The following is a 13,361-nucleotide window of genomic DNA, read 5'->3' on the forward strand; positions in this document are numbered from 1 at the left end:
TTCGGACAAAGGATCCGCTTCCGGAAGGTCGTATTCCTGGTCGTAGTGCTGTTATGTTGATGTCACTCTGATATCCAATAGTTCTTCCCGGCTATATGTAATGACACTTAAGATTGTCTGTGCTAAAAATGTAAGAAATAGTACATAAAAAATCGAAATACTGCAAAGTCTGTCTGCGCCATCTTGACTGACAAAGAGGTTTAGCATAATGTTGCAGATACACATAGACACACACTCCCTCTCACACACACGCGCCATACTCACACTGATAGGGACACTGATACCCACACGCTCACACGTGTGTGTGCACATGCTCAAACAATTCATCACTCATCCTATCACACTACTACTCCCACTATCACTCACACACTCACCAGCATAATAACTGACACACACGTGGTTCAGTTGGTAGATCATGGCACTTGCAACGCCAGGGTTGTGGGTTTGATTCCCATTGGGGACCAGGACAAATGAAAATGTGCGCACTCTTTACCTAAAGTCACTCTTGATAAGAGCGTCTGCTAAATGACTAAAATGGAACAGACATACACTTCTTATGTACAGGACAATCACATTCCCCAACAGGGCAAGGGAGACAGTCCCCTGGTGACCTTAACTCACAGCAAACAACAAAACAAACACACTGAGCCAGGAAGCAATATCCCTGGCTGTGTCTCACTGTGGGCTGTTTTAATGGGACGGTTATTTCATTGGATGATTGTTCCAAAGAAACTACATTGTGTTCTTTGGCTGTCCTGGACTTTATTGCCCTTGCTGGCAAGGAGAATGAAAGCGAGAGAGATTACAAAGCATGCCTTTTGTTTATTTTGATGTAGGTCATTTGAATTTGATTGAGTCCTATTCCTTCTTAGACAAACAGACAAATTGTATTGATAATGTGAGTTGTTTGAATTGAATATTATGTTTGGTACATAATTGTTTAGTGTTCGGATGTCTCTGTAACTTACTGGAGTGATTCCTCTCATAAAGATGGATATGCCCATTTATATTTGCATCTGCTCCATACGTTCTCCAAATCACACAACAAAAAATATATTTCTCAGATTTTGAGTGTCAGTATCCAAATCTAAATCCGTCAGGTGTAGGGAAATGAGGGCTCAAGCAAGCTTTGTTCCAATTGGGACGCGTCATATCGGCTCATAAAATACTGTTTACAGATGTAAGATCTTAATTTGATCACTCTTTTGTTGCTGATAATTGTTCCGCACAGCATTAAATGTAAACTTGTAGTGTATTTGAGTTAAAAATGCTTCTAAAGTTTGGAATTCCCACTTTGAAATTTCAGACTTGATTTTCCCTAACATAAAATGTACCCCTACAAAAATGGCCGTTAATTATAATCCACATAATATTTCACATTTGCTGTAGCAAACTGGCTAAAATTAACTACATGTGTTCTTACTGAGTCTCGTACTTAGGTTAGATTGTTTCTAGACCATGGTTATTGTGTATTCTGAGCCAGATCTAGGTCCCTAAGCTTAAGGAAATGAGCAAGCTTCTGCTCCGATTGAGACGCGTCCCGCCAAAAAAGGGAACCTGCTTATCACTGCCGCATGTTTACGGCGACAGAGTTCCATCGCCGTGGTGCTCATCGTCGCGGCAACAGGATCCCAGCGAGGATAAATGCTGGATGGGATTAGCGGTGCGGGCCACCTGCCGTAGCAGTTGGCTGGGATTTGTGTGTGCGTGTGTGTGTACATACTGCTGGCGGAGGTAGCTATGTGGGGCAGGGTAGAAGAAAGATAAGAGGAGGGGAGAGGGGTTAAGGAAAGAGAAGGGGAGGGGAGAGTTAAATAAATACCAACACGCACCCACTCACGCAACCCTCCCATACACAACAAAATACTTCCCCCCTCCCTGATTATCTAAGAAAGAGAGAGGTCAGCCAATAAGTTCAAATGCAGCTTTTAGTGCATAATTTAGTTCATCACTGCTCAGTCCCACACCAGATCCAGATGTGCATGTAAACCACAAATACACACACTGTATTTGCGTCATTCTCTACACAGACCCTCCGCCACTCTGTCCTGTAATATTGCATTAATGCAGTTCCGCTATGTAACCTACGTGTCCTTGTGTATCTGGGACAGTGTCAGTTGAGTGTAATCATTTTCAATAGGATTTGGAGGTCAGGGGTCATTTCCTTAGGGCAGGCCACAAATCCTCTCCAATGTAAGTTGCTGCATCGGAGGCAGGAGGGGGGTTGGACAAAAATGTGTACCTTTTCTTGGCCTAGGGCCAGATTCCGGTTGGAAATCCTGGTTGGAGGATTCCGGATTTCCTGCTGATTTCCTGCCGATTTCCTGCTGATTCCTGGAATCTTCCAATGAGTTTTGGGAAAGTTTCTAGGGTTTTGCAACCCTAGTTGTGTATTATGGAGTAGCAAGATGTTGTGTTTAACAGGCATCTCTCACTATTTTACTGTGTTGTGTCTGTGCCTCGTTGTGTTACGTCTAATAAGGGGGTGATATCAGCAGTAGTTAATGAGGTTATCTGAGAGGAAATAAGCGTGCCACGTCTCCCTAGTGAGAGTGGGAGGATCTCATCTAATGTTGTTGTTGGGAGAAAAGACCCAGTCATTTCAGTATTAAGTCATAGCCACCCACACTGTTAGATCTTCTATAGCAGGGCTGTTCAATTCGGTAGCCTCAAGATATCTTGTACTGCTGGTTTTTCATTCTTCCTCTCTTAACAAGGATTGATGGCCTGGAACACTAGGGCCGTGTTCAGCAGAAACAAACATTTTGAAATGGTGTGATAAATCGTCCAACAACAACAAACATAAATTTCTGTTTCAAAAACTTGTTCTACTGTGTGCCCTACTGAACCCAACGCAGCTGGGTGAGGATAACACAGTACCACCGATGCGGCCCGCTACCATAGACTGTAGCTCTACTTCTCCATGGCCGACGTCAGTAAAACATTTAAACGTGTTAACCCTCGCAAGGCTGCCGGCCCAGACGGCATCCCTAGCCGCGTCCTCAGAGCATGGACAGACCAGCTGGCTGGTGTGTTTACGGGCATATTCAATCTTTCCCTATCCCAGTCTGCTGTCCCCACATGCTTCAAGATGGCCACCATTGATCCTGTTCCCAAGAAGGCAAAGGTAAATTAACTTAATGACTATCGCCCTGCAGCACTCATCTAGAAGTGCTTTGAGAGACTAGTCAAGAATCATATCACCTTTACCTTACCTGCCACCCTAGACCCACTTCAATTTGCTTACTGCCCCAATAGATCCACAGATGATGTAATTACCATCACTCTTCACACTGCCCTATCTCATCTGGACAAGAATAATACCTATGTAAGAATGCTGTTTATTGACTATAACTCAGCATTCAACACCATAGTACCCTCTAAACTCATCATTAAGCTCGAGGCCCTGGGTTTGAACCCCGCCCTGTGCAACTGGGTCCTGGACATCGTGACGGGCCGCCCCCCCAGGTGGTGAAGGTAGGAAACATCACCTCCGCTCTCCTGATCCTCAACACTGGGGCCCAACAAGGGTGCGTGCTCATCCCCCTCCTGTACTCCCTGTTCACCCATGACTGCGTGGCCCAGCACACCTCCAATCAAGTTTGCAGACAACACAACAGTAGTAGGCTTGATAACCAATGATGACTAGACAGCCTACAGGGAGGAGTTGAGGGCTCAGGGAGTGTGGTGCCTGGAAAACAACCTCTCACTCAAAGTCAACAAAACAAAGGAGATGATCGTGGACTTCAGGAAACAGCAGAAGGTGCACCCCTCTATCTGCATCAACAGGACCGCAGTGGAGAAGGTGGAAAGCTTCATGTTCTTTGGCATACACATCACAGACAAACTGAAATGGACCACCCACACAGACAGTGTGGTGAAGAAGGCACAACAGAGCCTCTTCAACCTCAGGAGGCTAAAGAAATTTGACTTGTCACCTAAAACCCTCACAAACTATTGAAAGCATCCTGTCAGGCTGTATCACCGCCTGGTAAGGCAACTGCACCTCCCGCAATCGCAGGGCTCACCAGAGGGTGGTGCGGTCTGCCCAACGCATTACCGGGGCAAACTACCCGCCCTCCAGGACAACTACAGCACCTGATGTCACAGGAAGGCCAAAAAGATCATCAAGGTCATTAACCACCTGAGACACTGCCTGATCACCCTGCTATCATCCAGAATGTGAGGTCGGTACAGGTGCTTCAAAGCTGGGACGGAGAGACTGAAAAACAGCTTATTTCTCAAGGCCATCAGACTGTTAAAAAGCCATCATTAGTACATTAGAGGCTGCTGCCAGTAGGCATAGACTAGAAATGGCCACTTTAAGGAATGGAACACTTGTCACTTTAATAAGGTTTAAATATCTGGCATAACTCATCTTATGTGTATATTCTGTATTCTATACTATTCTATTCTATACTATTCTACGGTATCTCAGTCACACAGTTATACTGTTTTCTAAACTATTCTACGGTATCTCATTTACTTATTACTTATCCCTTATTACTCATTTACATATCTTGCATTACTCATCTCCATATTTATAGTCTTAATTTATTCCTACTTGGATTTGTGTTTATGGGGTATACGTTGTGTAATTGGTTAGATATTACTTGTTAGAGCTAGAAGCACAAGCATTTCGCTACACCTTCAATAACATCTGCTAATCACGCATATGTGACCAATTAAATTTGATTTGATTTGGAATCTCTGGGCCAGTCAGTGACATTATTCAATCAATGAACTACTATTTTTCCAAAAAAATATTTAACAGGTTGAGAACAAGTTCTCATTTACAACTGCAACCTGGCCAAGATAAAGCAAAGCAGTGACAAAAAACAACACAGAGTTACACGTGGAGTAAACAAAATTACAGTCAAAAAATATTATTTAACAGGTTGAGAACAAGTTCTCATTTACAACTGCAACCTGGCCAAGATAAAGCAAAGCAGTGTGACAAAAAACAACAGAGTTACACGTGGGATAAACAAAAGTACAGTCAATAACACAATATAAAAATCTATATACAGTGTCTGCAAATGGAGTAAGGAGGTAAGGCAATAAATAGGCCATAGTAGCGAAGTAATGACAATTTAGCAAATTAACACTGAAGTGAGAGATGTGCAAGTAGAAATATTGGTGTGCAAAAGAGCAAAAAGTAAATAAACAATATGGGGATGAGGTAGGTAGTTGGGTGGGCTATTTACAGATGGGCTATGTACAGCTATGCAGGAAAGAACCAGTATGACTACATATCTTCAGGCTAGGATTTGAGTAGTGGTTCTTCTGAGAATAGCTTTTCACAAACTACGTCCACTATGTTTTGCTTATGCTTGTTGTTTTTTTCTATTATCGCAGTGTCACCATAAATCAGATGATTTATCAACTCGGCCTCCACAGAACTGTAACTTGCTTTTGTTATAGGCTGGTTGTGTGCTTTTGACTGGCTGGTTAGTTTTCTGTGCAGGTGTTGTTCACTGACTTAATTAGAAGGATAAATTAATGCGCATATAAAGTTTCAAGATACCCAATGTTTCAGTCTAAGCTTTGATGATTTTGCCTGACTATAGATCGAAACAGCTATTGTAATAAAATCTGTTTTTTTCCCTATATCTTGGAAGCAGTGTGTTTTTTCATCAGTCACAGTATATTCCAACTTACCTGCAAGAGAGTCTTGATATGTGAGTGCAACCCTTTACTAGCAACTCATTATCTTGTCCCTCTCCCTCTCTCCTCTTTCCCCTTCTCCCTCCCTCCACTCCCTTCTCTCCTCCCCCTCTCCAGGAGAACCCGTACCTGTGCAGTGATGAGTGTGATGCCTCCAACTCAGACCTGGCCCACCCTCCCCAGCTGATGCAGGACCGCGAGCGCACAGGCCGCATCACCTACTGGCAGACAGTTACATGGTCCCGTTACCCAGAACCCCTCTTGGCCAACATATCCCTGGCCTGGAACAAGAGCCTGGAGTTGACCGATGACATCGCCATCACCTTCGAGTACGGCCGCCCCACCATCATGGTGCTGGACAAGTCCATGGACCATGGTCGCACTTGGCAATCCTACCAGTTCTACGCCGATGATTGTCTAGATGCCTTTAACATGCCGCCGAAGCTTGTCCGTGACCTGTTGCCTGCAAATATTACCCGTGTCATCTGCACTGAGCAGTTCTCACGCTGGGTGGGGTCGAAGAACGATAAGAATGTGAAGTTCGAGGTTCGTGAGCGTTTTGCGGTGTTTGCCGGACCGAGGTTGCTCAACATGGACAGCTTGTACACGCGCATGGAGAGTATGAAGGGCTTGAGGGACTTCTTTACCTTCACTAACCTCCGGCTGAGGCTGCTCCGGCCAGCCCTGGGGGGAACATACGTGCAGAGAGACAACCTGCTCAAGTACTTCTACGCTATCTCCAACATTGAGGTGCCCGCCAGGTAAGAGAGGGTACAATTTCGTATTTATTTTTTTGTACATTTTGGGGGGAGGGGGGGTGGATCAGCTTTAAAATTGATTGATAGATTGATCCAAGTTCCATCAATGTAATTTTCTACATCACTTCATTAATATAACTCATTAATATCAAAGTGAAAACATGTTTTTAGAAATGTTTGCAAATAATCTAAAAATGGAAGAATCACAGTTACATTGGATTTCAGACCCTTTACAAGCACCTTTGGCAATGATTACAGCCTCTAGTCTTCTTGGGTATAACACTACAAGCTAACACTACAACTATATTTGGGGAGTGTCTCCCATTCTTCTCTGCATATCTTCTCAAGCTCTGTCAGGTTGGATGGGGAGTGTTGCTGCACAGCTATTTTCAGGTCTCTCCAGAGATGTTCGATCGGGTTCAAGTCCGTGCTCTAGCTGGGCCACTCAAGGACATTCAGAGACTTGTCCCGAAACCACTCATGCATTGTCTTGGCTGCGTGCTTAGGGTCGTTGTCCTGTTGGAAGGTGAACCTTCGCCCAAGTCTGAAGTCCTGAGCGATCTGGAGCAGATTTTCATCAAGGATCTCTCTGTACTTTGCTCCGTTCATCTTTCCCTCGATCCTGACTAGTCTCCCAGTCCCTGCCGCTGAAAGACATTCCCACAGCATGATGCTGCCACCACAATGCTTCCCCGTAGGGATGGTGCCAGGTTTCCTCCAGACGCTACGCTTGGCATTCCAACTTAAAAAAGCAATTTCATCCATTTTATAATAAGGCTGTAATTTAACAAAATGTGGAAAAAGTAAAATGGTCAGAATACTTTCTAAATGCACTGTATATCTATTTTTTAATATACAATATCAGTCATATGTTTGGACACACCTACTCATTCAAGGATTTGTATGTACTTGTACTATTTTCTACAATGTAGAATAATAGCGAAGACATCAAACTATGAAATAACACATATGGAATCATGTAGTAACCAACAAAGTGTTATAGAAATCAAAATACATTTTAGATTAGATTCTTCAAAGTAGCCACCCTTTGCCTTGATGACAGCTTTGCACACACTTGGCATTTTCTCAACAAGCTTCACCTGGAATGCTTTTCCAACAGTCTTGAAGGAGATCCCACATAACATGCTGAGCACTTGTTGGTTGCTTTTCCTTCACTCTGCAGTCAAACTCATCCCAAACCATCTCAATTGGGTCGAGGTCAGGTGATTGTGGAGGCCAGGTCATCTGATGCAGCACTCCATCACTTTCCTTCTTGGTCAAATAGCCCTTACACAGCCTGGAGTTGTGTTGGGTCATTGTCCTGTTGAAAAACAAATGATAGTCCCACAAGGCCAAACCAGATGGGATGGCGTATCGCTGCAGAATGCTGTGGTAGCCATACTGGTAACGTGTGCCTTGAATTCTAAATAAATCACAGACAGTGTCACCAGCAAAGCAACCTCACACCATCACACCTCCTCCTCCATGCTTCACGGTGGGAAACACACATGCAGAGATCATCCGTTCACCAACTTCGTCTCACAAAGACACGGCGGTTGCAACCAAACATTTGTAATTTGGGCTCATCAGACCAAAGGACAGATTTACACTGGACTAATGTCTATTGCTTGTGTTTCTTCTCTTCTTATTATTGGTGCTCTTTAGTAGTGGTTTCTTTTCAGCAATTTGACCATGAAGGCCTGATTCACACAGTCTCCTCTGAACAGTTGATGTTGAGATGTGTCTGTTACTTGAATTCTGTGAAGCATTTATTTGGGCTGCAATTTCTGAGGCTGGTAACTCCAATGAACTTATCTTCTTCAGCAGATGTAACTCTGGATCTTCCTTTCCTGTGGCGGTCCTCATGAGAGACAGTTTCATCATAGCGCTTTATGGTTTATGCGACTGCACTTGAAGAAACTTTCAAAGTTCTTGAAATGTTCTGCATTAACTGACCTTCATGTCTTAAAGTGATGATCGACTGTCGTTTCTCTTTGCTTATTTGAGCTGTTCTTGCCATAATATTGGTATTTTACCAAATAGGGCTATCTTCTGTATACCACCCCTACCTTGTCATAACGCAACTGATTGGCTCAAATGCATTAAGGAAAGAAATTCCACAAATTAACTTTTAACACGGTACACCTGTTAATTGAAATAAATTCCAGTTGACTAACTCATGAAGTGTTTGAGAAAATGCCAAGAGTTTGCAGTGCTGTCATCAAGGCAAAGGGTGGCTACTTTGAATAATCCAAAATCTAAAATATATTTGGATTTGTTATCTTAATTTCCGCAATAAACAATTAATATGCGTAGTAATGTAGGCAGTTCATGCAAAGGATTGTTACCTACCTATAACCAGGATTGTTACCTACCTATAACCAGGATTGTTACCTACCTATAACCAGGATTGTTACCTACCTATAACCAGGATTGTTACCTACCTATAACCAGGATTGTTACCTACCTATAACCAGGATTGTTACCTACCTATAACCAGGATCGTTACCTACCTATAACCAGGATCGTTACCTACCTATAACCAGGATCGTTACCTACCTATAACCAGGATCGTTACCTACCTATAACCAGGATCGTTACCTACCTATAACCAGGAGTGTTACCTACCTATAACCAGGATTGTTACCTACCTATAACCAGGATCGTTACCTACCTATAACCAGGATTGTTACCTACCTATAACCAGGAGTGTTACCTACCTATAACCAGGATCGTTACCTACCTATAACCAGGATTGTTACCTACCTATAACCAGGATTGTTACCTACCTATAACCAGGATTGTTACCTACCTATAACCAGGATTGTTACCTACCTATAACCAGGATCGTTACCTACCTATAACCAGGATCGTTACCTACCTATAACCAGGATCGTTACCTACCTATAACCAGGATTGCCATTAATGAAATTACATTTTTGGCAAGCAATTATTGTGATTCATTCTATATTGTCCCTAACATTCTTACCCCCTAGCAACAGATGTGGGCTACACACACACACACACACACTCCAACCCTTCCCCCACAAACAACCACAAGCTCAGATGTTCAAGTTGTTCCATATCTGAGCCCAACTCAAGAAAGGACTTGATGTGCGAATGCATATATGTAACCGATGTCAAATGGCTAGCTAGTAGGTGGGGTGCGCGCTAATAGCGTTTCAATCGGTGACGTCACTCGCTCGGAGACCTTGAAGTAGTTGTTCCCCTTGGAGTGATGGGTAACGATGCTTCAAGGGTGGCTGTTGTCGATGTGTGCAGAGGGTCCCTGATTTGAACCCAGGTACGGGCGAGGAGAGGGACGGAAGCTATACTGTTACATATACATTTGTAGCTGTTTGAAAAGGCATGCGAAATTGATTATGAGATTTGATTAACCAATTTTAAGTCCTAGCTGATGGAGCTCAGATACATCCTCTTCCCCTGAAACACACACACACTGGTCAGTCAGACCGCAATAATTTTCCCCCTCTCTGATTGTCCGAGTGTGACCCCCCCTCCTCATGGGTTACTGTGTTTCCAGCACTGCTACTGCCTTGGTGGGGGCTCCACACCGGCTAGGTACAAGGTCGTCAAGGTTCTCATTAGCAGCTTTGAGAAATTCCTTGTATATTATGCTCTCCCATCAGGGGGCTTTGGCTTTGCAGGACCAACCCTACCAGGCAGGCTCAGAATCTTGAGGGGGCGGTGCTGCTTTAGTCGGTCTCTGACCTCATTTATCTGTCTGTCTTGGCTGTGTATAGGCTACCTACAGTAGTCCGTAAAGCAGGTAAGGACTTCTCCTTAGTGTACGGGTTGCTAAGGTGGGTGTCGAGGGTATAGGGTTGGGGATCGTTCCATCATGATAGGACAATAAATAAATAAACATTATTTATAATTTATTTTAAAATGTACAGTTGATGTCGGAATTTTACATACACTTAGGTTGGAGTCATTAAAACTCGTTTTTCAACCACTCCACAAATTTCTTGTTAACAAACTACAGTTTTGGCACATCGGTTAGGATTTTTGCATGACACAAGTAATTTTTCCAAAAATTGTTTACAGACATATTATTTCACTTATAATTCACTGTATCACAATTCCAGTGGGTCAGAAGTTTACATACACTAAGTTGACTGTGCCTTTAAACAGCTTGGAAGATTCCAGAATATGATGTCATGGCTTTAGAAGCTTCTGATTTGAGTCAATTGGAGGTGTAACGGTGGATGTATTTCAAGGCCAACCTTCAAACTCAGTGCCTCTTTACTTGACATCATGGGTATGAAAGTATCTATATCCACAGCTAAACAAGTCCTATATCGACATAACCTGAAAGGCCGCTCAGCAAGGAAGAAGCCACTGCACCAAAACCAACATAAAAAAGCCAGACTACAGTTTGCACATGGGGACAAAGATCATACTTTTTGGAGAAATGTCCTCGTCTGATAGAACTGTTTGGCCATAATGACCATCATTACGTTTTGAGGAAAAAGGGGGAGGCTTGCAAGCCGAAGAACACCATCACAACCGTGAAGAACAGGGGTGGCAGCATCATGTTGTGGGGGGGCTTTGCTGCAGGAGGGACTGGTGCACTTCACAAAATAGATGGCTTCATGAGAAAGGAAAATGATGTGAATGTATTGAAGCAGCATCTCAAGACATCAGTCAAAGCTTGTTCCCAAATGTGTCTTCCAACTGGACAATGACCCCAAGCATACTTCCAAAGTTGTGGAAAAATGGCTTAAGGACAACACGTCAAGGTATTGGTGTGGCCATCACAAAGCCCTGACCACAATCCTATAGAAAATATGTGGGCAGAACTGAAAAGCGTGTGCGAACAAGGAGGCCTACAAACCTCATTCAGTTACACCAGCTCTGTCAGGAGGAATGGGACAAAATTCACCCAACTTGTGGGAAGCTTGTGAAAGGCTACCCAAAACATTTGGGCCATCTGAAGTTAAACTATTTTAAAGGCAATGCTAGCAAATACTAATTGAGTGTATGTAAACGTCTGATCCACTGGGAATGTGATGAAATAAATAAAAGCTTAAATAAATAATTATCTCAACTATTATTCTGACATTTCACATTCTTAAATTAAAGTGGTCATCCTAACTGACCTAAGATAGGGAATGTTTACTAGGATTAAATGTCAGGAATTGTGAAAAACTGAGTTTAAATGTATTTGGCTAAGGTGTATGTAAACTTCCGACTTCAACTGTATATCCTATGTGTGCACGAAATGGAAAGCTCTCAGTCACAACTTCTTCTCGCAGACACACACGCTTCTTCCATTTGCAACCATTTCCCCTTTCCACTAAACTCCACACTTTTCCAAACACATAAACACACGCCCCATCTATCACACCCGCACATACCCACATACTGTGCCTTCTATGTCCTCCATTTGCTGTGTTTTATATCTACCATTTTGATTCAATACTTTTGTGTTCCAGTTCCTTATATTTGAACATGTATTATTTAAATAATTATCCTTTCTTCTAATTCTGTCTTATCTATTTATAAATACTGTAAATAGAATGTGGAATACTAATTATTTTACAACATTCACCATCTGGAATGGTGTAGTTATTTCTTTATCAATTGTTGTATTTGATTGTTTTCCAGTTTTCATTACAATCCCTACCATGGATAGTATTGGGTGTTCCATTATTTTTCTCCTCCATGGAAATATAGTAATATTTAGAATAGCCATTGAGTAGTCTTCGTGTCTCGGAACAATTGGTTATCAATATACAGTTTATCGACTGCGAGCGCTACCCGTTTCCCTTTGCATCTTCTCACCTTGAAGAGTGGGTACAGAACTGCGCCGTTCTACAATTTCCTCCGGGTTGTTGAGTTACTAATACATGCTAAACAGAGGGTAGTGTTCAGCGAGAAAACGTTTTGATATGGAGTGAAACTGGGAGGTACTACCTGAACTATATCCAATAAGAACACTGATTTTCGGCCCTTCTGAACATGACCTAGGTGTTTCACAAGGAAGAGTGTTGGCTGCTGGGTAAATTAGTTCTATTCACGGTTCACACGCTGAAAATAGTTCAAACACGTCTCTGATGTCTGTTTAGAATGCTGTTTAAATCGCTCTTACATTCAAACACTCTCACACACCCTAACATACATAACCACACTAATGCTGGGTCCTTTACACTGACCCTCTCTTTACTCTTTGTGAATCCTACTACACCCGCTGTCACTGGTCTACTACGGCATGATGATGAACAACACTAACACACAGCCTCGGTGGTCTTAACGTAAACCTGCGTCCACATCTAACGTGGTGCTGCGGTGCCGGGCGGGAACCGGGAACCTCTTACACTGCACCTTTGTGACAGTGAGGGATGGCTTTCACCGTCGCACTGCCTGCTTAGCATCAACAAGGCATCTCTCCCACCTCTCAGAATTATTATTCCAATCAATATGGCAGGGTGACATTTGAATGGTATTTAACATCCACGTTGGGATGGAGGGAGGAGAAGGGGAATGGAGGGAGAAGGGGGAGGGAGGGAGGGAGGAGAAGGGGAATGGAGGGAGGGAGGAGGAAGGAGAAGGGGGATGGAGGGAGGGAGGGAGGAGGGGGGTGGAGGAAGGGAGGAGGATAGGAGAGGAGAAGGGGGATGGAGGATGAGAGGAGAAGGGGTGTGGAGGGAGGGAGGAGGGGAGGAGAGGAGAAGGGGGTTGGAGGGGAAGAGAGGAGAAGGGGATGGAGGGGGGAGGAGAGAAGAAGGGGATGTAGGAGGGGATGAGAGGAGAAGTGGGATGGAGGGAGGTAGGAGGGGATGAGAGGAGAAGTGGGATGGAGGGAGGTAGGAGGGGAAGAGAGGAGAAGGGGATGGAGGGGGGAGGAGAGAAGAAGGGGATGTAGGAGGGGATGAGAGGAGAAGTGGGATGGAGGGAGGTAGGAGGGGATGA

The 13,361-nt window shown here is 43.6% G+C and overlaps 1 protein-coding gene and 1 long non-coding RNA gene across 7 annotated transcripts in view; one reads left to right on the plus strand and one right to left on the minus strand.

The window, feature by feature from the left end:
* ntng2b (netrin g2b) overlaps positions 1–13,361 on the plus strand; it is a 199,409-nt gene that overhangs the window by 27,498 nt on the left and 158,550 nt on the right. For all 6 annotated transcript variants that reach the window (XM_052525382.1, XM_052525385.1, XM_052525386.1 and 3 more), the window contains one exon: positions 5,785–6,428. In XM_052525382.1, the coding sequence (XP_052381342.1) occupies positions 5,785–6,428 (644 nt within the window). The remainder of the gene's footprint in view (positions 1–5,784; positions 6,429–13,361) is intronic.
* Positions 8,474–10,289, minus strand: LOC127931760 (uncharacterized). Its single transcript, XR_008142839.1, has 3 exons — positions 9,326–10,289; positions 9,165–9,256; positions 8,474–8,911 (listed from the first exon to the last, which is right to left on the minus strand). It is a non-coding gene; the product is annotated as an uncharacterized LOC127931760 (long non-coding RNA).

This window comes from Oncorhynchus keta, chromosome 9 (genome assembly GCF_023373465.1).
Source record: "Oncorhynchus keta strain PuntledgeMale-10-30-2019 chromosome 9, Oket_V2, whole genome shotgun sequence".
In the NCBI taxonomy this organism is placed as follows: domain Eukaryota; kingdom Metazoa; phylum Chordata; class Actinopteri; order Salmoniformes; family Salmonidae; genus Oncorhynchus; species Oncorhynchus keta.